A 27,571-nucleotide genomic window follows, 5' to 3' on the forward strand; every position below is an offset into this window, starting at 1 on the left:
CATGTGCAGGGATAGCAGTCCCTAGATTGATATGAGGGTCTAGCTCATCCCTCAATTCAACTATGAGGTCAAGGACTGCCTGCAGAGTGAGACGATAACGCTTTAGCACTGCATCTTCCGGCATCACAATGTGACGCTGGGATTGAATATTCGGGATCTTCGTCTTGGTCTTCTCCAAACATGTTCCAGCTTCTCAACAAGAGCCGCATCAGGAAGTACCACAGCAGCCATCCTGAAGCCATTGACAGGTCTCTGAAGGTGTGTGATTTTATACAGCTCTTAATTACTCTTGTACAGTGGTTTGCACCTTGTAAGAAGAGGTAAAGTTTTTGGAGGGTCAGCAATTTCCTAAGTGCAAGGCAAAATCCTTACATCCTATAATGTTTGCGCTTGGTTGATATCTAGATCCCAGCCAATTCCATGCTCTTCATTTGAATGCATTTCAATATGGCAGTGCAAATTTGATAGGTGCAGAACGACAGGTAAACACCATTCTTTACATAAGCCACATTTTTAGTGGCCGGTAAAATCTGACTTTATGGCGGCTGAACAAGATTTACGGCAGCATTATGTGTGTTTTGCACACGCAAATCACTGCGCGTATCCTTACATCTACCCAAATGGCTCATATTAAGTTGTAACATGTTGATCACTGGTTATAGATTTATATTCAGTGTTGCAGTGTGATAATTTTTCCTCAAGATGGCACTAACGCATTGTAGCTTGGGGGGAAAAAAAGTAAATCTGTAAAGTCTCATCAATTTACAGCTGTGGTACACTGCAGGGCCAGTCTAGCCCCAGACATTTGTTACAACTGTAGGTCATATTGCCTTTAACAATAGATAAGTAATCTATTCACAGACATTCTGACTAGTCTTCCAACCAAAATGTTCCTTAATCAAGGTAATTTATTTAGGAACTGTACTAAACAAAAACACCAGTGTAGCTATAATTGTTAACACCTTTTGTTTAAAGGAAGACCTCTTGGCAAACTGGATAACACTCCAGACTCCCTGGCCCCTCAAACCTGATAACCCTCCAGACTCCCTGGCCCCTCAAATCTGATAACATTTCAGACTCCCTGGCCCCTCAAACCTGATAACCCTCCAGACTCCCTGGCCCCTCAAATCTGATAACATTTCAGACTCCCTGGCCCCTCAAATCTGAGAACCCTCCAGACTCCCTGGCCCCTCTCAAATCTGATAACCCTCCAGACTCCCTGGCCCCTCAAATCTGATAACCCTCCAGACTCTTTGGCCTCTCAAATCTGATAACGTTCCACATTCCCTGTCCCCTCAAATCTGATAACCATCCAGACTCCCTGGCCCCTCAAATCTGATAACATTTCAGACTCCCTGGCCCCTCAAATCTGATAACGCTCCAGACCGCCATGCCAAAGCTGCCCGATTCCAGCCTTGCTGAAACACCCCCAGTTCATCACTGATCCTCCACCACATTTCACAGTGGGTGCGAGACACTGTGGCTTGTAGTCCTCTCCAGGTCTCCGTCTAACCTTTAGACGACCAGGTGTTGGGCAAAGTTGAAAATTGGACTAAACTTGGGGTGCTTCAGCAAGGCTGGAATTGGGCAGATTTGTCTTTGTGAAGGGCGCATGAATCAAGCCAAGTACAAGGTTATCCTGGAAGAAAACTTGTTTCCTTCTGCTCTGGCAATGTTCCCCAACTCTGAGGATTGGTTTTTCCAGCAAGGCAATGCGCCATGCCACACAGCCAGGTCAATCAAGGTGTGGATGGAGGACCACCAGATCAAGACCCTGTCATGGCCAGCCCAATCTCCAGACCTGAACCCCATTGAAAACCTCTGGAATGTGATCAAGAGGAAGATGGATGGTCACAAGCAAACAAACAAAGCCGAGCTGCTTCAATTTTTGCGCCAGGAGTGACATAAAGTCACCCAACATCAATGTGAAAGACTGGTGGAGAGCATGCCAAGATGCATGAAAGCTGTACTTGAAAATCAGGGTTATTCCACCAAATATTGATTTCTGAACTCTTCCTAAGTTAAAACTTTAGTATTGTGTTGTTTAAAAATGAATATGAACTTATTTTCTTTGCATTATTCAAGGTCTGACAACACTGCATCTTTTTTGTTATTTTGACCAGTTGTCATTTTCTGCAAATAAATGCTCTAAATGACAATATTTTTATTTGGAATTTGGGAGAAATGTTGTCAGTAGTTTATAGAATAAAACAAAAATGTTCATTTTACCCAAACACATACCTATAAATAGTAAAACCAGAGGAACTGATAATTTTGCAGTGGTCTCTTAATTTTTTCCAGAGCTATATATATATATATATATATATATATATATATATATATATATATATACACACACACTCTTACACACCTGGGTTTTATTTGTTGGAAATGTTAGCTAAATGTTGAGTTGACAAGTGTAAAAAAAAAAAAATTATAGACTCATGTTAAATGTTCAATTTGTGATATGTTTATGTATTTAGCTAGATCTGGACTTTTGGGGGTTAAATCTAAGGAAAAAAATGCAATTTACATGAAATCGGGGGAAAAAAATCCACCTGTTTTATGTTTTAATTTGTGTGCTAAAAGAGGGCAGAAGCATATAAGAAGTTTGCACACCACTGATTTAATGTAATACCAAATTTCAGGAAAATAAACATGGAAGTGAAGCAACAAAGGAATTATTTAATAGCGTGGCTGAAAATAATTTTATAGGGAAACAAGATCTCTGCATCATACAGTGCTATTTAAACAAATAACAAAAGACCATTGCCCAACTGCCACTGTACCAGTACAGGTTATAACATTAATATCAGAAACTTATATAACTGCATTATATGGGAACACAAATAAGAAGCATAGGCAGTCACACTGGCAGGTTCAGGGTATCTTTTAGGGAACGAAATCCTCTCAGTAACAATTGGGATTACTTGTGTGTCCTTGAGCTTCGATCCATATCTGATAAAAAAATAAAAAATAAATAAATAAATAGATATATATTTTTTATTGAGAGTATCACAGTTTCTGTTTAGCTAAATGTGTGTTAATTATATCGGACAGCATAGAAATAGACAGTTTTAAGAAAGTGTCTTGTGGGTCAAAGCATGTTACTGGCTGACAGCAAGTCAGACCTCAGGGGAAGCATCTGATTGGTTATTGACACGAAAGAAGCCGGTGAAGTGGTAGGTAGAATTTAATGGAGGGCGGAATTACCCTTGAAGTTCAAGACAGTGTAAAAGCATGGCTTGCAAACAGAGAGTTGTTTAACCTAGAGCAGTGTTACTGTATTCATAAACGCCCCTGTTATTACAAATAAAATACTGGTAATTATAGAAGCAAAACACTCTAGCATGAGCTCTTACCACACTGGCTTCATCAATTTTGATTTTGGGATGTGGAATTGGTGGAAACAGTCTATACAGTAGTTTATACCTAAAACGAGAAATATTATTTTTATAGTAAGAAAATGGGCTATAGCCAGTCTTTCAAAATTGGTTTTCCTATGCACTTACTTTATGAGTTGCTTTACAAATACGTGACAAGAATTGAAAAAAGTATGTTTCAAGGGATTTCTTGCACACATTCCTCCCCAGTTTTATAAAACCATTGACATTTCAGTGCTGAATTTGTATTGTTTTCTATTATTTAGCTATAATTTTCATTGATTTAGTTCACTTCAATTTTGGGTAATTCAATATTCAAGAATGCATGGCGTTATATAACGTATAGCAGATATTCTTCAGTTTTTTTTTTGTTTTTTTTTTTACCTATTTCAATTAATTCATTTCTCTTCAAATAAACATGGTATAAATATCTCATACATTCATAGTTTTCAACAAAACCAAAGCAGAAATTAAATGACAAACTGTACCTCCTCCTACAGTATCAATGCGCTTGATCTATTTTGATCCTTACCAAGGTTCCATTTCATATGATTTGCTTCTCAAGTGGTTTACCATTAAAAATAAAACATAAATTATTTCAAAAGGTCGATTGTATTAAATATAAATAAAAAGCGACAATAACTTACCGTCTGCAAATACACACCAAGAAAATGATCATTATTAAAATTACTGTTACCAAAGCCAATGTCAAGTTAATGGAAAAGTCTTTTTCAGAGTCTGTGGAATAAATATAGAATAATAACACATTTTTGTTACCCAATATTGTAAGTAATGCCAATGTTCCCCCATCTAGCAATGCCCCTTCCTCTCAATAGACTTCATCAACCAGCAACATTCTCATTGATTTCAAACACATAATTGGCCATTTATGGACATCTGAAAGACAACATGTATAACTGATGAATTAGTCCTGACCCTTCCTTCTTTAACTCTGTTGGGATCTAGTTTGAATGGTGTGGTCCTGGTCAGGGATTACCTCATATTACAGAGAGAAGTTTCTCTTTGGGGCTCCATTAATGTTGTTAAAGGTTATTAAGGAAGCAGGATGCACTGTATTGTTTCCTTAACATTGTTTTACCTTACTGGTAACGTACCAACATATATAGCTTTAGTCCAGTCACTCCATAGCGATTCATTTAACCCACAGCTACCATCTCCTTTCACTCTCAGTTGCAATTCGTATCTTCTTGACAAGTCGAGACTTGAAAGTGAATATGGTGAGTTTATGTTTTCTATTTGATTCTGAAGAAAATAAATACACATGTACAATAGTATCATAGCAAGTTCTAATAAGGCATGTGAATTAAATAAAAAAATTGAAAAGATGGCAGCAATGGTGTGCTTATATGAGCGCCTTATAAATAAACATTCAAACATTATTACAATTACAAGTTTTTTTTTTCACATGGTATTCAACAGGATCTTAATGGTAGATGAGGTAATATGTTTACTACCTTAATCTTCAGATGTAAATCATCAATACAAAGCTCATATATAAAGCAACTTTGTGCAATTTTAAAACTGAAAGGCGGCTGTTCCCATTTCAGTCTAAGATCATCTGTAATACTGACATGTAACGGTGGATTTAATTTTTCTGAAAAATGAAAAATGGCAAAAATACAATATTAAGACTAACTCCTTTAAACAACACCACCTTGATTACAACAAGAAATCATGAATAATCAGAGAACTAAGTCCAGCTCCTATTAAAGACATTGAAGACAGTGAAAAAGACTGCTGTGTTAGGGGTTCCTACATATATGGTCAGCAAACATTAATACAAATACAAAATGATCATTCAGTTCATCTGACTAAAGTTATGAAGTAACTGGATATTTCACACTTAAATGCATTTTAAGATAACATATCAATATATGATCTTTAATGGACAAAAGTTTATATAAAGTTAAAATAAAAATACATCCAAAATTCTTGAGAAATACACACATACTTTACAAATTAACATGTTTTGCAGAGATGCTTTCAACTTAAGAATATAGAACAAATAAACAAGCTATCTACACATAATATTCCTTACCAATTTCAAATCTGTAAAATTCCTTTGATAGTGGTTGAATCGTTGTTTTGTTGCTTGTTCCATTAACATATATGGTAAACTCTGGAAAGTTTTTATAGTCTGGAAAGTTGAGGTTTGGAAAATGGCAGACCGTTTTGCTTTTCTGCTTATCCTGTGTGTAGTTTGGACATTCTTCTGTGTGGTCTTTCCGGCTGGAAAATAACGTAGACATAGCTCTTCTGTTATTTGTGAACATTGTCTACAATGCTCTGAAAATTATGAAAGACAGTTTATACTTACCTGAAAAACAAGAAGTACTGTGTTTCTTCAAGCAGTTCCATGTGAAAACTGCAGTTTAAATATGTAACATTGTAAAATAGGCACTGTAAATCCTTAGCTGATGTTTTGGAATGGTCTGCAAGGAAGCAACATATATTGGCTCCATTGCAGTATAAGGTTGGCAATATATATATATATACACACACACACACACACAAGTTAGCAGTAACACCTGGATAGCGTAAATGTGAATTCCAATCTATGTGAAGCTCTATACAATTTCTATACAATCTGTGTGAATACCCAAGTTATATCATAGGATATACCATAGAAATAACAGCTATTTAATTTATAAGGATGATGATTATAATACCCGACAATCCTGTACTTTTATTTTTGTGAGGAAGTGACTGCTGTACGTACAGTTTTTTTTTTTTATTAATCAATTTCTTGTATGGATGTTTTTTGTCTGTTTATGGCTAGGAAATCTTGTAAATCATGTGTAAATACCTTCATAACGATGGGGGATCAAAGCACACACAATTACAGTTAGGTTTCGAAAGTGTTCCTACAAAACACTGAAAACTATTAATAAATATATGAGCATAATCATGGTTTGCTGTGTTGGACAAGCACCCTCCTAGTTTATCTTTCAAACACAGTACAAATGAACAGTCTAAATATTGTTCAGTTTCTACATCGGTTGCAGGTAATAAGATAACAACTACTCGCTTCTCTTATTTCAATATATTAAAAATAAAATATGAAAATAAATATTTTTTTTAAAAATACATGAATGTGTAAATATTAAAAAATGAAAAGTAAATCTGCATTACTCACTCTTCTGATATGACAGGCTTGCCAGACTCGTGAAACCTACAAACAGCAGAAGGTGGATCATTATTGATTTGCTTTAGTCTTAATTTATAACACAGTTACAACAGTCATGCAAAACTGTTGCTGTAATGGAGGATAAGCAAACCAGCACACGTTGATAATCTCCGAAGTAAGATTCATAATATGCCAATCACAAAATTTCAGGAAGTATTCTTACTTCCTTAAACACACGCACAATAAATAAAATAGCGTTTAGCCCCCACATGTCTCATAAATATTTTGTAATTGTGATGATATATTACAGTTACTCAGTCTTCGTCATATTTTCATGACCTGCTCCCTCTGTAAAACAAATCTAGTTCCAATATCAAACTGGGGCTGCTGTGAGTCCATCTGCACTCTTATCCAATCTGCAAGTGGACATTTGACAGCAGTCCCAAATCACCTGCATTTATAACATTTTTGTTTTATTGTTATTTATAAATTCATTCACCAACCTCCAATATTTCCCTTACATTATAATTTATCCACAACCCTCATGATCTGCCTATATATATTTTTTTTTTCTGCAGTCCAAGATCTAAACCCTGCTTCTCTCCAGTTTTGCATTAGATAGTCATAAACTTCCACCATCAGTGCAAAGAGTTGGAGTCCCAATTAAAATGCATGCGATTGCTGCTAATAGAAATTAACAAATTTGACATCAAATCGTTTTCAAGCCCAGAGGCAAATGGAAAGATGACATTATCCTTGCTGTTCATGAGATGCAGACTCAAGCAGTAATAACTGCCCCAGAATTTTTAAATCCTGTTTTTGTATCTATTGGATTGTTGTGAGATTTGTGCAGTGGTGGCTCATAAGAGGAGGCCTACATGGAAATTTTGAAATAAATAAGCTTATTTATTTATTTATTCATACATAATATGTAATATACCGTACTTATAAATTCATAGCTTTAACGTGGAGGCAGCCGTATTTTAAAATTATAATAAAGAGTACTGTTTCTGTTTGTTTCTTCAAATTGTAATGTACCTTGCTTCAAAATTAAAGTTTGGCTGAATTGCTTCCTTTTTTATTTAATAGATAAGTTTCATATTTATAGAAGAGTATATCATTATTTTGTTGGTCATTTATTTAAGTTTAGAAAATTAAATTGATAGGATGTGCTTGATTTTTGTTTGATTTTATCCTGCCCTAACAATTCGGTTTAGAATATATTTATGCAAAGTATTTTAGTGACGTAGCCTTGAAACCTAAATGCTGTATCCTTTTTGTATGCAATGCATTTTAAACATACTTTAGTAGTGTGCAACAGTTAGGTTTATTAGAATAAACTATTTGTAAGACCTCAACTAGAATATTGTGTTCAGTTCTGGTCACCTCGCTACAAAAAGCATATTTCTGCTCTAGAAAGAGTGCAAAGAACAGCGTCCAGAATTATTCCTGGTTTAAAAGGCATGTCATATGCAGACAGGCTAAAAGAATTGAATCTATTCAGTCTTTAACTAAGACTATGCAGCGATCTGATTCAAGCATTCAAAATTCTAAAAGGTACTGACAATGTTGACCCTAGGGACATTTTTTGGCCTGAGGACAGGGGTCACAAATGGAGATTAGATAAAGAGGCATTCAGAACAGAAAATAGGAAGCACTTTTTTTACACAGAGAATTGTGGGAGTCTGGAATCAACTCTCTTGCAATGTTGTTGAAGCTGACACCCTGGGATCCTGATGAGATTCTGTGCAAGATGGGCCGAATGGCTTCATCTCATTTATTATCTTTCTTATGTTCTTATGATTGGCTACTGTTTTCTTTTCTTTACTGGTTAGTGAAGGAAATGTGTTTAACAGCCCAATTAGGGTAAAACTTTAAGATTATATGAGAAGTGTTGTAAGTCAGAATACAATAATAAGATCCTATTGCTGCTGGTGGGCTTAAGGGGCCTTTTTCAGCCTCCCCATTTTGTTGGGCCACTAGACACCATCGGATTTTTAAGATGTTATTCACTTTTCAGGTTTTCAATACATAATTTACATATAACCTTCTGAAAAACTGTTCAAACAGAACAAGTTCCTTAAAAAAAGCATTTAACATTTAAGTTAATCATTGTGATTGAAACATTTCTATCACTGGTATCAATCAATGCATATTCATATCCTGTTGATCAATTGCTTAAGATAGCCTCTTATCATTACTTGCAGATGATTGTTATTGGTGTGTTAACCCACATTATCTTCTTTTCCATTTGTATTTGCTAACAGGAAACTACTATGCTATTTCACAAGAAAAGGATAACAAGCAATATATCTGCAACATCAATTTTATCAAAATGAAATTGCTCTTAAGACCAGTTTGTTCAATTGTTTGTTGAAGGAAAATAAAAATGTTAAACAATGAGTAACAAACAACTTCTGAACATGATTTTCACTGATTTCCTGATTGCTAGGGATCATGGGAGAGACTTAATCCTGTGACAAATGGGAAACAGAAACTGAAAGGAAGTTGTAAGGGATGCTGAGAAGTTTGTATTTATTTCGGTCAGCATCATAAGTTAACCTTTATCCTTTTGGGAATTATTAACAATTTAAAGTTTCTGTGCTGGGTCTGGACGCTTGATTGTTTTCCCATAACAGAGACTCGCCTCCTGCACTGTGACCTGAGAAATTCATACATGTAAAAAATGGAACTAAAATACCTACTGAAAAATAAAGTAGCTACAAGAGTGGCCTGCACCTGCAGACTAAAGACTGCAAGAATCAAAATATATCTGCTCACCTCAATAGAAGTAAACTGTCATTCAACTGTTGCCACCTAGTTAGTGGAGGAGAACAACATTGCATTCAGGCATATAAAGCAATACTACAGCTGGATCGAATACCAAGCTATAAAAATCTGCAAACAAGCTGATACAAATCTTACATTTCACAACAATAAAAATCTCTTGTATTATTTTAAAGTGTTTGTAAATATGTTTTCTATTACTACTGTAGTATTACCATAGACAAATGAATGGATGAATGATTGAATGAATCAATCAATCAATCAATAGATAAATAAATAGCCTATATGAAAACTACATCCAAGCAGGCTTTGTATTTAACCTTTTAAACTCGAGCCCAGTTTTGCCTATTTATATGTTATCCCATGTAACTCCTGTTCCGTAAGGATTACAAGCATTAAATGAAAGGCCACAAAATTCTCTTTCTTCACTGACAAACACACAGTTATATATATATATATATATAAAATAAAAACTACCCCACAAACAAAAAATTCTCATTTATTATGTTGCTCACTGAGAACAAAAGAGCTCAAGGACCAAATTACAGAGCAAAATGAAACTTTTATTGCTTCTGAGCATAAGTGCCAAATTTGGTATGAAACAGACAAACAATAACAAAGTTATGGCATTGGGAACTTTGACACATATGTTGTTGTTGTTTTTTCATTGTTTACAAACAAAAACAACAATTTATCAGAAAAAAAAGAACTATTCTGTGTTTTTAAGCTAATCATTGGTACAATCAAAATATTTACTTAAATAACAATAAAAAAAACAAACAACAAAAAGACAGTGTGTAAAGTGGGTTTGAAACTAAACCAATGAACTAAGTGGTTTATAATAAAATAACTGGGAAAAACACAATCCAGGATAGCTTTTGTATAAAATTATTTTTGATAGCATTTTTTTTCAATAATTCTCACCGATATACTAAAATATTACACTTTTGTTTCTTTGATGTCCATCGCAGTCTGCACCTGTTTAACAAAAAAGTTATTGTCAAAAGTTTACAAAGCCCAACTTATGGATATTTGGGGTATGTACACTTTTGATGACAACTTAATAAAACGTAGCTATCTTCAAATACTCCAATATAAACAGTTAATAAATTCAAACAGTCAGGGCGCTTGTGTCTCAAGTCTTTCTTCTTATTGTAATGTAACAGCGGCATTGCAGCTTCTTCCTGTTTAGATTCTGTGGGGCTGAAGCAGAGCGGCCCTCACGTCATGCGCGAGCCATCCTAAAGTCGGGAGAGTTTACATGGCCTTTCAAATGGACCTATGCTGGTGCTGAGGCACGTCTGTACTTGACCGTTTATAGGACAGCTGAGACTAGGCCTTGTGCGTTTACACTGCAGAAGAAAAAGACCTGAGATGGCCCAAAGCCATCCTAAAAACGGCCAGTGTAAACGCAACATAAGTTTGTTGTTACTGACCACCAATGACAGGTGGAAAAACAGGGCACCCGTGTGTCATTGACTTACATGTCTTGAGCATGGCCGTAACTAGCTATGAGGTCACCGAGGTAGGTATTTTTTTCTATTTTTTTTTTTAGCTTTATCAATGCTGATGCTAATCTAAATTCTGTAAAGTACAAAAGACTCTATCTAACATAGATTTGGAGATTGAATTGTAAATACCAAGCATATACATACTGCCAGCTACAGCTTGAAACCTAAGATTGACCTTGGTAGAAAGTCAGCTATGGTTAGATGCTGGTTTTGTGTAACTATCTATGTTAGACTTAATAGAATTGCTGAGCAAAATTGTAGTACAGGGAACAGCTTTTATGTTCCTGTTTAAGTGAAGAGCTAAGATAAGCTTGCCAAACTGTGTTACTTAATAATAGATCATATCTTGTTTACAGTGATGTGGTATACATAGAGAACACTTCATGCACTTTTCATGTATTGCACTGTAGTTATTCAACCAATGAGGAAGGCTCACAACTGGTTTCAGGGCAATATGTTTGTAAGATTGTGCATTAATATATGCTATTATTATTATCATTATCAATAGTTACCTATAAAGTATAATCAAGACTCAAATGACTTATGATTAAAACTGCAACAGAATTTAACATTTATTGATTCCAAGTTACACAGTTTACCTGTATGAAGAACCCATTAACATTAGGCATGTAATGGAGCTAGTAGCACAACAGTAATTAGAATAACTTGCCTTGTTACCACTGGTCTGCTGGGAGTTCATGTGACCACTAGGAGAGTATCTGAGGAGCATGTCTCACTCAGTAGTTCACACACACCCCAGACAGGTTTTTCATCTTAAATTATCACAAGGTTGAGCTTGCATTCTTAAGCCATCATGAGGTCATCTATGCACTTTCCACCTGCACCCCATGGGGTTTTAGTTGCTTCAGGCTAATTCTTACCATGCTTTGGCCACACCTAAGTGTCTTGAGTCATCGGTTCTCTACTGTTTTTACAGCATTTGCCCTTTGTGTCACCCGTGACATTATAGCCTGCAGCTCTCACAACCTTCTTCAAACCAGAGTTCCTTGTTATTAGCAGCTCGGTAGGACAAAAGCAAATAATTTACATACCAACTCTTGAAATTAACTGTCACAATATTTCTCTACAGTTTGAAACAGTGCGATTTTCCTGTCATTCTGACATTGTATTTGAATAAACAGATAGATTCCAAAATGACATCCAGTAAAAAATTTTTTTAAAAAATGTGAAAAAATAAATAAATAATAACTGTAGAGTTAATGATTTTAAGAAATTGAGGAATGAACATACATGCGGTTCTGTTCTTTTAGAGTGCCATGTGGTTTTGGTTTTGTATATATGAATATATAGGAACTGCAGATGAACAGAAAAGAGGAGACCATTGACCCTTTGTGCACAGCCTTTGCAGTGCCACTGAAGATCGAATGATAATGGTACGTACATTTACCACAACTCACGATGCTTGAAACCTAATTCAGTTAGCTGCTAAAGTATTTAGATACTGAAATTTGAAAGCATTTTGGTTTCATATTTTTGCAGATTGCTGTGTAACCTTCTTATAACCATAGTGTATTTATTGCTGTTTAGTGGTACTAATTCCTTATGTTAATGTGGACATATAAATGTATATGTATATAAATGTATATATCAGTCTTTAATCTTCAGGCTGAATCTTCATATAAGTTAAAATGAAATGTAATTGTTACATTTATTATTTATTATTTTTGTTTTTCTGAAACCATTATGAAGAATACCTAGTTAGAAACACTGATTCTAAAACATAGAGAAGAGAGATAGGGTGTGGCGGAGTACTTCTCGCCCCTGTGCGTATTTCATGTTTTGTGTTATTTTGTATTTGTATTGTTTATTATTATTATTATTATTATTATTATTATTATTATTATTATTATTATTATTATTATTATTATTATTATTATTATATTATTTAAATATACTGTTTTGTATGTAAAAAGACTTATTTTATTGTTAATCGTTTTACAGCATGGATGCAGTTAAACTTCCCCATCCATGCTAAGCTCATGCAGAATGTGAGTGTCTCCAGATTGATTAATTTATTACTAGTTTGGAGAGGGTCACATGTATAGAAACATACAGTTTTGGTTGAACGAGGTTGGTTGTTCAGAGTCTGAATGTGAGTACAGAGAAACTAAAAAAATAATAACAATTGCTATTTGTGCTGGCGATACTTGTTGTCTTTAGTGTTTGTTCAGTGTGTGTTTTGGCCAGCGTGCCATTTGTTTTTGTAAAGTGTTTTGTTTTATTTAAACTTTGTATTCATTATTAAAACACGCAGGCAGTGCTTTCATGCCCTGTAGTACTGACTGTGTCCATCTTCTTCCAGGTATGATGTCATCACCAGCCAACCTCTTCACACATGGTAAATAGACATGGAATAAAAACATGAAGGGCATAGAAACGCAATTTTAAAATGTTTATTAATACTGAAAAAACAGTGCATTAAAAACAAAAGCAATGCTGTTGCTTTGCTAAAACTACATCACAAATGATTACATAAAATTATGTACTCCTGGGGCTTCAACTAAAACCTATTTTTTCTTAGACTTTTCCTTCTCAATAAAACATACCATTCACTAACTATTAATTCCCATGTAAATAATTATATACTGTATTACCATGCAAAACAATATCGATTCCTACTGTAGTGCAGGGTACTGCAGTATATTATAGACCTATTGGCACTATACTTTTTTCATATGGGTTATCACTCTATAAAACTCTTCATAACTGTGTACCACTTTCTAAAATACACATAATAAACAGATACTTTGCTCTTTGGGTTTTTAAAATGTTGAGATTTACAGTACACTTACAAAAAGAAAGTAGCTTATTCTTTGTATCAATATTGTGTTATATTGCATATCTAACACTTGCACATGCTAACACATAAAATACCTTCAGAGGAAATCTCATTTTAGAGCATGCATCAGCTCTGCACAAAGCTTCTACCATATTACCTGAACTTCAGAGATTAGTTACGAATTTGCTATATTCACTCGAATAGTTTGTTAGTAGATGTACAGTAGGTTTTATTATTACTTAGGACATTCATTAAAATGATATAATAATATATATATATATATATATATATATATATATATATATATATATATATATATATATATATTTATATATATTTAACAGTGGTTATGTTTTTTAGTGGTTTTAGATATCCTTGCCACATTCAGGGCAAAGGACGTCATCTCTCTCTGTAAGGAAGCCTCGCCCCACCAAGGAGACGGAACATTTCTTGCAGTTGAAGCAGTCATTGTGCCACTGACGCTCTTCAAAGGAGATGTACTTGCTTCCTCCAATTCCTGTGAATGTAGTGATATACAGTTACAATTAACGCCACACATATTCTGCTGCATAACGCTGTCTCTGGTAACTCACGCTATTTTTTCATCTCGTATCTCATAGCAGGTCTATATCTTCAGCCTACACTCCTTGCATTTGTACACAATAATCCACATATATTGGGGTGTGTGTGTGTATATATATATATATATATATATATATATATATATATATATATATATACTATACATACATACACACACACACACACACACCAATCTCCTATTTTCCTGTAAAGTATAATTCATTGAAAGCCTTACATTCTGCCTATATTTTTTAGCTGCTCTGTTTTTTTTTTTTTTAAATGTACGATTTTAAAATGAATGCCTTCAATGTGTATTTAATAATTTGACGTTTCGAAATTATTAATTATTAATGTATCCACTTATGTAATACTGAATACTGTTAACCCAGAAATGCTAGCAGTGCGTTTCGTTTAGATCATTATCAATAACTAAAACAGAAAAAAAGACTAGCAATATCCACTCAGGGATACTACTGGTACTACAGTACTGCTTTTGTTTTGTATTAGTAAATTCATACTTGTAGACAGGATGTATCAATCCCCAAAAATGTACTGCACAACTCTAGTAAAGCGATGTAAGAATTTCAAATACACATTACAACCACTCATTTCAACACCCTGCCAAAGTAAAGCACTGATTTCATTACTGTTTTTTTTTTTTTTTACAATGCCGATGGGAGAATGGATAAAAACAGGACATACCACTGATTGGATTAGTGCATCCTGCACATTTCTTGGCATAGAGGTTGCAGAAGCAGTTGAGGCAATAAGGGAACTCGTCTCGAGAAGTGAAGCGCTGTCCAGACAACTGATTCTTGCATCCTGTGCACAGAAAGCAATCCTTGTGCCAGGGCTGATCACGGTAAGTCACTCCTCCTGTGGTAATGGGCTGCCAGAAAGGACAGCAGTTAGACTTTGACATCAAGAGCAACATCAAGGAAGAAGGACAAGGCTACCATTACTATGCTCTGAATAGATCATTTTAAAAAAAAGGTTTTATTGTTCAGCTCTAAATGTTACAATGGTACAAGGGTAGAATGGCTACTGATTTGACAGAGTCAAATAGTTTAGGTAAAAAAATAATCGAACAGGCCGACTGGACACATATTAAATGTCTGGTGTTCTGTTTGTGAACGTACTGTTTAGAATCACTTTTCTGTTTGTGCACTACATTTTAAAACGGGTAGATTTTTTTTCAACTATTAATGTTCTAAAATTACATTTATATGTTAATAAAATGCAGCCACAACTGCACTTCAGTTCATCTGAAACCACATGACATGACAGTCACATGACAGTCAACTGCCACTTTTCACTCCTGCTTCTCTTAACAAACTTCTCATTGGGTTAGGCACCTGCTCATCTGAATGACATCACAGATAGTCCATTTGCCACTTGAATTGGTCTTGAATGTATTTGTATATCAACAGAGTAACACTAAGAACATAGAGAGTCAATTTGGGTTACGTAAAACCCAGCCCACAATATTTTGAGGTACCTACCTTCTTGCACTGCACACATTGCATGGCAAACTGCTTCTCATAGCATGGCACACAGTAGTTCTGATTGTCCTTGGGAATAAAGCTTTTGGTTCCAATGGGCTGCTGGCAGCGCTGGCAGATGAAACAGGTCTCATGCCAGCTATTGCCTTTGTGCTCCATCTTACGAGTGCCTGTTCAGAAAGACAGATAAAAGAATGTTCTTTGTTTTGCATGATCTATTCAACATGTAAATAATGGCAGTAAGCAAGTATTAATGTTATTGTTCTATCAGAGATGTCACACACTTCGTTTCAGCTCTTGTGCCTGGGGAAGTTTCCAGGCTCAAAAAGAGTGAACTAATTGATCAAGTTTGGAAAAAAATCACCGTCCTGTTTAGGAAGCCAAGCAAAGCACAAACAAAATGTAAAAAATACATAACAATACAACAGCATAACCCTGGGCGCCTATAACTATAAGACAAATTTAAAAGCAAAGTCATAAAACAGTAACAGTATTACACTATATGTGGCTCAATTTAATTCAATTCAATTTAGTTTCTTAGTCCTTTATGTAAAACATAAAAAAGTATGTCAAGTAGACCAACATTTCAGCCAGTGCCTTCATCATTACACTGATAAAGGTTATAGCAGCCACAATGGTAGTGTACTTGAGTTTCCTTCGAGTCAATGAGTGTTTTTGAAGTTATGAATGATCCTCAAGCTCTCAACCCTCTGTGCCACCAATTGATATAAAGACTGACCTGGCATAACAGTCTTCTTGCACTCATGGCATTTGGAGGAGTACTCATTGGAATAGCACTCAGTGCAGAGCAGCTGCTCCTCCTTGGCAGAGAAGGGCTTGTCTACCAGTGAGCGCTTACACTGGAAACAATGGAAGCAGTCTTCATGCCAGTGGCGGTCTTTGTAGGACAGGTCCTGGAACAGGACAGCAGTTCCTTAGTGAATACTCTTTTAACAAAAACATACTGCAGTTAAATACTAGTGGCTTTAAACTGTCTTGCAGGAACAGATATCATTACTGTATCTCCAGGCTGATACATTTTCCTTGACCTGCAAAGAGTCAGTTGCCTCTATACATCTATAGAAAACATTCCACTAATAAGTGATTGACAATGGTTAGAATCAATAAAACATTTTTTTTAAAGATTATAACTACATATTTTGTGTATGTTTAAAGAGTGCAGTCTTTTGCGTTCTTTGTAAGGTTCGAAACATCTAAGACGGGCGCAGACTCTTAGAATGATAAGGCAGCCCTGTGACGCATGCTGTATAAAGATAATGTAACTCATGTTGCAACAAAATAAGAAGAAGAATAAAGATAAACACATTTACTCTTAGCTATCTGTTTATAATTTCTCATTGGCAATTTACCATTATAGTCAGGAATTGTTTGTGTAGCATCTTCTTTATGCAGTCAGGAGCAAGTGGGGATATGACTTAATTGTTCTTCTGCTGTATTTATTCATAAGTGGTCACACTGAATCAGACATTTTTTGGGGTAACATAGATTGTACTACAATACATTAAATACAAGACTTGGGACCATGGGCATCTTGGCAGGTGGTCTAATAAAGAATAAAAGAAAGGATGGGCACAGAGTTTATTGTCCCAGCCCAGCTGCAGTAAAATTATTTTGATCTTCAGTGGTAGATTTGGAATGAGTTCTGGGCATAATAAATATTAAAGTATTAGTAACAGAAAGCTGATGACACACAAAAGGTTTGAATAATGCATATATAGTATTCTGTTCTAAAATGAATGCCCCACAGGAGATGTGAAATGTCAGTGCAGCACCATTTGGTTTTTATAAACAGAGCTTTCACTAAAGTGGTTTGTGAATGCCAACAGCACGATTAACAACATGTGTTGCAATTGAATTTTCAACATCCAAACAGAGTAGGAGCTGGAGCAGCAGAATAGAAATAGTTTTCATAAACTCCATCATGATGAATCAGCTACCCAGCAGGAAGGTTATTTTACAATATGGAAAATTTCCTAGATCTGTTAATATGACCCATGTAAGTGACTTCTGTTTCTACTTTATACACCCAACCCCTGCTAGTTCTTACTCAAGCCTGTACTTTTTGTTGTGCCTGAAACATTCTCCCAGTGATTTGGTAAATTTCACTGTCACATTAGGGCTGTTTTTTATCATTTCTATTTGATGTTTGTAAATTAAAATCTAAAGACTAGAGACTAACAGCACTGCTTACAAGCAGGCATATTACAATCACAGTTCTGAATTATTAACTTGTAAGTTCCCAGCCAGCACACAAATATAGGGTTTTTATTGGAAAGTTACGTAGTAGTAGCACCCCATGACGAGAAAACAATGGATTTCTTTTCTTTTTTTTTTTTTTTTTTTTTAATTTAGTAGTCGGCAATTGTTTTTTATCTCAAATTAGAATAGCCAATTATTTTTAAGCTCAGCTCACCGTTATCACCCCCGCGCTGACTCAGGAGCGGCAAAGATGAACACACGCTGTCCTCCAAAGTGTGTGCTTCGTTTCACACTGCAGTCTCACCATGCAGCCACCTACGGGCAAGTCCGCAGACGCCCGCCCACACTACAGCGGTCGCTGGTTTGCGGTCGAGAACACCCTGGCCGACCTAAGCCTTCACCCCCCCCTCGGTCGGCCAATTGCGCGCCACCCCCTGGTAGTTCCCGTCCATGGTCGGCAGTGGAATAGCCTGGACTCAAACCGGCGACGTCCAGGCTGTAGGGTGCATCCTGCACTCCATACGGGAGCCCTGGATGTAGTTTTAGTTATGAGTATGTTTGAATAGGTATTTATAAGAACATAAGAAAAGTTTTAGAATGAGAAAAGGCCATTTGGCCTATCAAGGCTTGTCCCTTGTTAGCACGCCATTCTCCCCTATGGGGACATCTAATTTAAAAGCACAATATCTATTTATTTATATTTAATGTTCCCAGTGCTTTAGATCCTACTACGTCACCTGGTTGGCTATTCCATGCATTTCTAAATCTTTGTAACAAAGTTCTTCCTACCGGTTCTAAATTGACTTTTACTCAGCTTCCATGTATGTCCTCTTGTTCTTCTCTCTGTGCTAAATCTGAAGTAGTGCTTGGGTTAACTATCTATTCCATTTATCATTGTATAGACTTCAAACAAGTCCCCTCTTTTCCTTCTTTTTTTAATAATTATTGTAACCTTTTCTCGTACTGTAGCTCATGTCATTAAGTCCTGGGATCCTTCTCTATATCTTCTCCAGTGCAAAGATGTATTTTTTGTAGTGAAGTGACCAAAACTGTACACAGTATTCTAGGTGGGTTCTAACTAGGCAACATAGCCTAACATTTTATTTGCCTTTTTATTTGTTTCACCATATTGGCGAGATGCTTTTAATGATGACATCACTATAACCCTGAGATTCTTTTCAAAATCCTTGTTCCCTATTTCCATCCTGTTCATTTCTAACCTGGATTATTACACCCAATATATAATACTTTACATTTCTTAACATTAAAATGAATTTGCTGCATGTTTGCCAAGTTACAGAGAAGGTACAAATCACTTTGAATTAGCTGCGGATTCAGAGTCCACTACTGCCCCAAGTTACAGAGAAGGTACAAATCACTTTGAATTAGCTGCGGATTCAGAGTCCACTACTGCCCCAAGTTACAGGGAAGGTACAAATCACTTTGAATTAGCTGCGGATTCAGAGTCCACTACTGCCCCAAGTTACAGGGAAGGTACAAATCACTTTGAATTAGCTGCGGATTCAGAGTCCACTACTGCCCCAAGTTACAGGGAAGGTACAAATCACTTTGAATTAGCTGCGGATTCAGAGTCCACTACTGCCCCAAGTTACAGGGAAGGTACAAATCACTTTGAATTAGCTGCAGATTCAGAGTCCACTACTGCCCCAAGTTACAGGGAAGGTACAAATCACTTTGAATTAGCTGCGGATTCAGAGTCCACTACTGCCCCAAGTTACAGGGAAGGTACAAATCACTTTGAATTAGCTGCGGATTCAGAGTCCACTACTGCCCCAAGTTTGGTATCATCTGCAAATGTAACAATCTTACATTGTGTCTCTTGATCCAAGTCATTTATATAAAGGAGGAACAGTAAGGGTCCAAGTACAGTTCTAATTGCTTTGTATAATAATTTGCTTTCATATATTCTGACCTGGGGGTCTGTAACACACCCCAATAGAAAACACACTTTACCTACCAGCTCTATCTAAATTGACTCGCTTTGGTTAATCGCCTGAGATAAATCAATGTTTTTTACCTCTAACATATAGCGCTACACCCCATCCTCTCCATAGTTTATACCCCTGAATATGGAATTTTAGAATAGTTTATACCCCTGTATGTGGAATTGTTGGAAATTGAGGCCAAGACATTACAACAAATGTCTTTCTATCCTCTGATGAGCTAGGTCCTGATGATGGAGAGAGGAAACCCCTTACTTATCTATCAAACTGTATTCAATGTCTCTTTGGTTGTTTGGCTGTGTGGCGGCTCTGGAGAAAGGTTCGTCTTTCACAGCTATTGGGATGTGCCTTGCATGACTGCTCACCAATAAGATCTGACAAACCCGTGTCACCGACAGGGCAGGTCCAGCAGTGCTCATTTACACACCAGCTGATTCAAGGAGAGTTCATACATTACGCATACCAATGACTTGGGTTATGTATCATTCCCCACTTTAAATAACACAAGCCTTAACTCATGAGAAGCCTTCGGTTTCTGTGGGGTAATTGCAAATGGAATCTTTCCAATTTCCAAATCAAGATAAACTGGATTATGATGTATAACTTTTACTTGTAGAATATTATTAGGTGGCTTTGTGAACGTCACGGCAGAGGAGAAAGTGGGGCATAACAGAACATTAATGATAAAACAGACTATACTAAATAACTAAAAGTAATAAATGGTTACAGCAGACTGGCTAAGTTATAGATTTTGTAATGTCCCACCAGTGCATTCTACCAATAGCACACGTGGTTGACTGCTAGAGGGCGGGAGCAGTGTGACATACTTTGCTGTTGCAGCCAATGGGTTTCTTGCATTCCTCACAGGCATTGGAGTACAGGCTCTCATAGCACTTGACACAGTACGGATTATCCTCCCGAAGGACATACTTCTTCCCAAACAGGGACTCCTTGCAGTAGTGGCAGTCATACCTCTCAGTCATCCTGACACCTGGGAAGCTTCTCTCACCTGAGCAACAAAAAGGGAATGGTTACTTTACAGATAAATATTAAATTGCATCATTACGTAGTTACAATCCTATCAAGGAAGTGCATCATTTTTTACCTGTCATTTTTGTACACACATTTTTCAGAGAACAAGGCTGTGCAGATAGTCGTTGTGGCAGAGCAAAGCTCTGCCCTTTTTAAATTGGCAGGGATGGGGTTAATTTCCCCTACCTGCCTGGGTTTATTATGTTCAGGTGGCTGGGGTTGATTAGGTTAATTAACGATCAATCAGCGCCCAGCCACCTGACATAAAAGGAGGCCTCTGCTTCTCATTTGTGAGGAGGGAGCTGAGGAAGCAGGTGTTTGTTTGTTTGTTTGTTTGTTTGTTTGTTTGTTTGTTTGTTTGTTTGTTTGTTTGTTTGTTTGTTTGTTTGTTTGTTTGTTTGTTTGTTTGTTTGTTTGTTTGTTTGTTTGTTTGTTTGTTTGTTTGTTTGTTTGTTTGTTTGTCCGTCCAGTGAAGGCATTGCCCAGCCTGGAAACCTTGTTTTTGTAAGTTTGTTTTTGTATTGGGTTTTTTTTTGTGTTTAAATCCCTTTATTTTGCCATTGTGCACTTCTGTTTTGTGTTATTTATAATAAAATTAGTTTTTTTTTTTTTAACTGCAGACTGTCTCTGGGCCTCTATTCACTCGCCAGCCTGCCACAGTCGTTATAAATCATTTCTATGAAATCAACCACTAGGTAATGGACCTGTCATGATTCCAACACATCTCATCCTGTGCGCAGATGCTTCCCGTACATAGAACCCTACAGCACAGCTTGAAAGTAAAAAAAACAAAAAAAAACAAATAAACAAACAGAACTGTATTTTTTTATCTGATTTAATTCATTCTCAATTAAGATCTTCAATGCAATGACTAATATAAAAGTAGATCTTTAAAACATGGTAAGTGTTTATTTTTGTATTTTCTGTTTGGTTTATCTCAAGTAATGTTCTTTTAAGTGCATATGCGCAAAATGTAAGGTAACCCCATCCCCCCCCCCCCCCCCCCCCCCCCCCACACACACACACACACACACACACACACATTAGCTTTTACCCTGAAAGTTTGGATGCACATGACATCATTCTTGATTTGGCAGTGTTCAGTATTCCTGCTGAATAATGTTATGTTAACATATTGAATTACATACCACTTTGTACTTAACAAAAAATACTGTACTGGTACTACTGTTATAGCTTCTGGTATTTTCTTTGATTATATGATGTTAAATTAAATTGTGTTAATTATGTTTCAGTCCTAAAATTGTAGGTGATGCAACACTTTTGGCTTTAGCAGTACTATGGACACTAGCTGGGTAGCACTGTATCATGTTGTTTTAGTAGCTGATCTTGTCTTTACACATCTCAGTGCTTTACATTCCTTCCTTACTACAGTGTGTACAAACATCAACCGCAACATAATATCACTACTCACAGAAACAAAGATACAAATATAGACAGGCATTTACAATGTGTTTGTCTCCAAATCCAAATAAATAAACAACAATGATGTTAAAGGCGATTTAACATTATTTCAACAGGTATAAAGAACTGTTACTTTGAAACAAGAGAGACTTGAGTGCCTTATTACTGTCCACTCACAAATCAGCAGCAGTCTGTGTAACGTGTTCTCAAAGGTTGTCACATGCCTGAACCAGTCTGGTTGAGCGTACAGTTGAAGATGCAGAACATATGTATTATTCAATGGCTGCTCCCTGGAATTCTAGCGTCTGCACAAGCCAGCACCTCTAGTATCTTTATCAGAAGCAGTGAGTGTTCTTCTGCTCTTGAAACCCTCTCTCTCTTTACCATATATGGAAGCAAAAGCTGGGAAGCCTCACTCTTTTAAGGATGACTGGAGGTGGCAGCAGGCAGCAATCATTCCAGAGGTTTATTATTATTATTATTTTTTTTTTTTTTCTTTTCAAAATACTTAATTTGCGTTGCCAAGGTCTGTCTGTGGCCAACTTCTCCGATATGTTGTTTTTCAAAATTTCACTAGATTCATTCTTTTATACCAACAAGACTTTATTTTAAGCCAGGATAACCTCATTTCTGTTCCACTGCAGTAAGCTGCTTTTATAATAATGTGGTGTCTATATACTGGATTTCTACTGTAGCAAAAGAAGATTTATGCATTAGACAGCTGACAATATCTTAGTCTATGGCCTGTGTTTCTCACTGTAAATACAACCAATATCAATCAAACCCTTTGTGTGGGATAATGGGGCACAGGTAGACTGCAAGTTTGAAATTTCTAGGAGCCCCACTGCCTGAAATGCACAGGGGACACCAAATAATACAGCTATAGAATAAGATATTGTCAGCTGTCTAATTTGGTATCCCCTGTGTTTCTCACTGTCAATACCAATCGTGTGTGTGTACTGTATATAAAATAAATATATATATAAACAATAATATTATATGTAATACATTATGCATTTTTTATATAATTTACGTGCCTCGTGTTTATTCCAGACATAACAGCACAAACCACAGAGCAACAACATTCGTGAAAACTTTTGTGATTATTTACTTTCAACTTTCAAGTTTTGAAATCCAATATATATATATATATATATATATATATATATATATATATATATATATATATATATATATATATATATATATATATATATATACTTTTTGAAATTGGCACAATCGTTTATAATCAGATAGGTCGCATAGTAATACGTTAAGCATTAATTATTTAAAGATTGTTAAATAAAAAAACGTTTTTAATGAAAACAAACTATAACTGATTATGCTCATCATACTGATCACAAAGAAACCATGCCATCCTGTCGAAAAAGTGTGCAAATGATTGCAAAATTCACCTGACAACTGCTGCGCGTGCACATCATTCGTACTTTACCTAAGACACGAGCAAAAAAAAAAAAAAATAGACGTGCCTGTGGGACGACCTAATTTTACGCATGCGCAATGGGCCAGGGAATATGGATTTCTGAGGGGCTACTGAATTAGTTACAACAATGGTATTTAACGAGGCAGGGAGAACATCTAATTGTAGCAGTAGGCCAGTTTACATGATGCCAGTGGAGCAGAAACGATCATCACAGATGGAAGACGAGCGCCCTTACCACCCCACACCACCTCCACCTTCACATGAAAAGCTAGCTCCGCCCCTGTGTGCGCTCATATTATCTGTTTGTAGAAGGTTGCTAAGTCAGTACTGTATCTGGTTTATTTTGTGATGAGGACCAGTCTCCCACTGAGAGGGTTAAATCACTTTCATAAATAGAAAGTTTTTACGCATATGTTTGGCAGCATCATTATCTGATGTATCCAGTGCATGTGAATATGTGCTTCAAAGGCATATTTGCTAATGAAATCTCCAATTCTATAAAGATTTTAAAAATATAAATAAATAAGGATCATAGAACATTTTTTACAGTATTTATTCACTAACATTCCTTTGCAGAACAACATGCATTCCGTATAATGTGAAATAAACTGGCTTCAAAGAAGCACATACGTATGTATTTATTCAAAGAACACATACCAGTAGGTCTTATTTTGAAGCATGTGAAAAGGCAAAAAAACACTCAACAAAAATTAAAACGCTCCAATCTGAACGTAAAATGTCTCTAGGTAGTTTTATATCGTCAACTTATTTCTCTCTTTTCACTTGCTTCAAAATAGGGCCCCAGCATTGAACCCGGTCCACAGTCCAATTGGAAACTCCCTATGGAAACTCTCAGGCTTGTTTCTGCATTGCGAGATCAAAAGAACAAATAATAGCGGTCTCTCGGCCGCAATTGCGAGAGGTTATCAAGCTGTCATTCGTTCCCATATTCCCGTGGAACAGTAATTAGCAGGCTAGCAAATGTTACCCCCATTCTAAATGCCTCCTGTGTCTGAAAATACACTAACCACGCAACACAAGCGTACATATTTAGAATGGTCTTGGAAACCTCAGTTTAACCAGTGGTTCTAAACTAAAGATCAGTTGGCAATAGCCATACAGGTGACAAAGACTAACTCCGAGATAAACTAAACTATTTTTTGGTTTGTGTTATTACTACACAGACATATTTGTAATGTTTAAAGTAAAATGGTAAGTTTGTTTATATTGTTGATTGATGGCACTTACGAGCGAGCTTGTAACGAACGCCCTTAGAATTTAAAAGTGTACCATACATACTTCATATGTTAACGATTATTCAATAATACTTTTTATGTGTCTTATAAAAAAAAAAAAACACCTGGCACGGTCGACAAAAATTAAACTCCATCGCTGTTGACTGGTTCGTCCCATTAAACCAAAGTTAAAAAAGCGAAACTACCGTTGTTTACATGCATGGACTGCGGGAGGTTTCCTTGGCATGTCTGCTGATTGGAAACACCGTTCAGCGCGTACCAGATGCACTGCTATTCCTAGAAGACACGGCGCACACGTATGGACAAATTTTCTCCAGTGGAGGCCAACTCGTTGAGACTCCTTTTGCCTGTATGGTCAGTATATAATAATTTTGTTCGTCAGTTATTTAAGTTTAGCAAATGCGCTTGATTTTTTTTTGTGTCTGCCTGTGTCCTGCCTTAACAACTTTGTTTAGAAAGTATTGTAAGCAAAGTATGTTAGTGACTTGGTCTTGAAATCTAAATGCTGTATTCATGTTGTATACAGTGCATTTTTAAACATACACTGGCAGTGTGTAACAGTTAAGTTTATTAGAATAAACTATGATGGGCTACTGTTTTCTTTTCTCTGTTGGCTAGTGGAGAAAATGCATTTAACAGCCGAATTGGGGTAAAACCTGTTTAGACAGCACTTGTAGATCTTTTGATCTACCCAATGCACTAGATGCTTTTTATATGTGGCCTGTAACATAACAGTCAGTTTTCTGATGCGAATTAAATTTTGTATTGTTTTCTAATAAACAATGAGAAGTAAACTAGAACACAAATCCCAATAAATGTCATTGAAAACGTTTTTTGTCATGCCACTCCATACATCTGCTTTGTTATAACTAACCCTTTTACTATATAATCCATAACGTGGATCAAATCCAGCAGCACTTTTATACTACCAGCATTTGTAACAAAAGCAACTTCCTATATTCTTACCCTGGTCTCAGGTTAGGACTGTTGTCTGAACTTCAGGCTGATTTAATACTGAATGATTCTGAACTAACCCTGTGTAGTTCCTACACTCAATGATAACATCACTCTCAGGCATGGTGTGATGCAAACTTTTGCCAATATTAAGCTACACATAAGACAGATAACCTCAAGTACACAATGGTTGGGAAATAAGTGAAAATGACATTCATGTAAAAATACATCATTGCAAGACTCTTCATATAACATCAAAAGCATTACCTGGCTGCAGTGTGTTACACATTATCATTGTATTTTTGAAGCAATTCTATATGACCCTTGCCTTCTCTTAAATATATATGAATAAAAATGTTCTGTAAACTAACCGTCAACTTTGGTATGACACATATATTTTAACTTGAAGGATTATAGATTCATTATTCTATAGACCCTTCTCACACAAGAATTCTAATAATTAAATTGGTTACTATTTCCATGTATCAAATAGTTAAATAAAAATGCAAATGTGGTATCATCAATGATGACCCTAAATAGCATACAGCAACACAATTTCACTAATCTACTTTAATAATCTATATATATATATATATATATATATATTATATATATATATATATATTATATATATATATAGATTAGTTAATATTTTAGATTAGAGTATTTTAAAGCAAAAGAAAGTATGTTTGGGCTTACGCTTACTTCTCAAATTGATCCACCAACCTTGATTTATAGATTGAAGTCCAAAAGAAATTGGGTGCATACTCAAAATTTACTATAGTCTTCACTCAATTTACTATAGTCTTTTAAAAAAGAGTGTCTTCATTTTATTAGTTAAAACATATTTTTTACCAAACTGAGCAAACAAACAAAAAGGTAATAGAACTTCGTGTTCGACAGGGTTCAATATATATGTCCCAAGTATATATATATATTATATATATATATATATATCTATATATATATATTAATATATATTATATAAATATTATATAAAGTAAATTTACATGTCTTAAAAAATCCTCAGATAAAAAAAAAAATATGTTAATAATAATATTCCCCACACTTAGCAAAATGATTGATTACTGATGCTATTACTACCCAGATCTGGACAAAAGCCCTGAATAGTAAAGAACAGAGAGCAAGCCCTTACCTTCTTTTGCTGTCTCTCTGACTCTCAGCCAGAGAATAAGAGGACTGAGCGAATGCCTGCAAACTTATTGCTTTATTGGATTAGTGGACCCTATGGATCTGGTAATTGGACAGGCAGGCATTCTTTATCCACATGAGCTATAAATACAAAATCTCTAAAGCTCAAGCCATCCACTGGAGATAAAACCTCTTTCGCAGTGCACAACTGGCCTTGTAAGGCTTCATATTGTAGTCCGAGCAGCCCCCGAATGGAAAGTCAACCTGATCCTAGAAACTTTATCCTCTTGTTCTGTTACTTCAAGGACACCATTCTAACAGTATACAAATGAGAGCCGTGCAGCTCTGAGCGTTTGCATTCTAACAGTATAAAATGAGATCCGTGCAGCTCTGAGCGTTTCATGGTGCGTCCCT

General features: G+C 35.9%; 2 protein-coding genes across 5 annotated transcripts; both read right to left on the reverse strand.

The window, feature by feature from the left end:
• Window positions 1–2,553: 2,553 nt before the first annotated feature.
• LOC121321151 (interleukin-5 receptor subunit alpha-like) lies at window positions 2,554–6,693 on the reverse strand. 2 transcript variants are annotated; one of them, XM_041260049.1, is made up of 8 exons: window positions 6,541–6,693; window positions 5,722–5,836; window positions 5,443–5,633; window positions 4,859–4,998; window positions 4,499–4,646; window positions 4,031–4,121; window positions 3,363–3,432; window positions 2,554–2,958 (listed from the first exon to the last, which is right to left on the reverse strand). In XM_041260049.1, the coding sequence occupies exons 1-8, from the start codon at window positions 6,599–6,601 to the stop codon at window positions 2,911–2,913; spliced, it is 864 nt and encodes a 287-aa protein (XP_041115983.1). In that variant the 5' UTR covers window positions 6,602–6,693; the 3' UTR covers window positions 2,554–2,910. The 2 variants fall into 2 exon arrangements, with proteins under 2 accessions (XP_041115983.1, XP_041115984.1); XM_041260050.1 differs by lacking the exon at window positions 4,031–4,121.
• A 7,280-nt stretch (window positions 6,694–13,973) lies between these two features.
• LOC121320703 (four and a half LIM domains protein 2-like) lies at window positions 13,974–27,246 on the reverse strand. Of its 3 annotated transcripts, none has more exons than XM_041259277.1 (6): window positions 27,162–27,246; window positions 20,725–20,906; window positions 16,453–16,627; window positions 15,714–15,883; window positions 14,914–15,100; window positions 13,974–14,146 (listed from the first exon to the last, which is right to left on the reverse strand). In XM_041259277.1, the coding sequence occupies exons 2-6, from the start codon at window positions 20,878–20,880 to the stop codon at window positions 13,995–13,997; spliced, it is 840 nt and encodes a 279-aa protein (XP_041115211.1). In that variant the 5' UTR covers window positions 20,881–20,906; window positions 27,162–27,246; the 3' UTR covers window positions 13,974–13,994. The 3 variants fall into 3 exon arrangements, with proteins under 3 accessions (XP_041115211.1, XP_041115210.1, XP_041115212.1); XM_041259276.1 differs by lacking the exon at window positions 27,162–27,246 and adding an exon at window positions 26,711–26,786; XM_041259278.1 differs by lacking the exon at window positions 27,162–27,246 and adding an exon at window positions 22,529–22,686.
• Between the last annotated feature and the right edge of the window lie 325 nt (window positions 27,247–27,571).

The sequence above is a fragment of the Polyodon spathula genome, chromosome 9 (genome assembly GCF_017654505.1).
Source record: "Polyodon spathula isolate WHYD16114869_AA chromosome 9, ASM1765450v1, whole genome shotgun sequence".
Lineage (NCBI taxonomy): Eukaryota > Metazoa > Chordata > Actinopteri > Acipenseriformes > Polyodontidae > Polyodon > Polyodon spathula.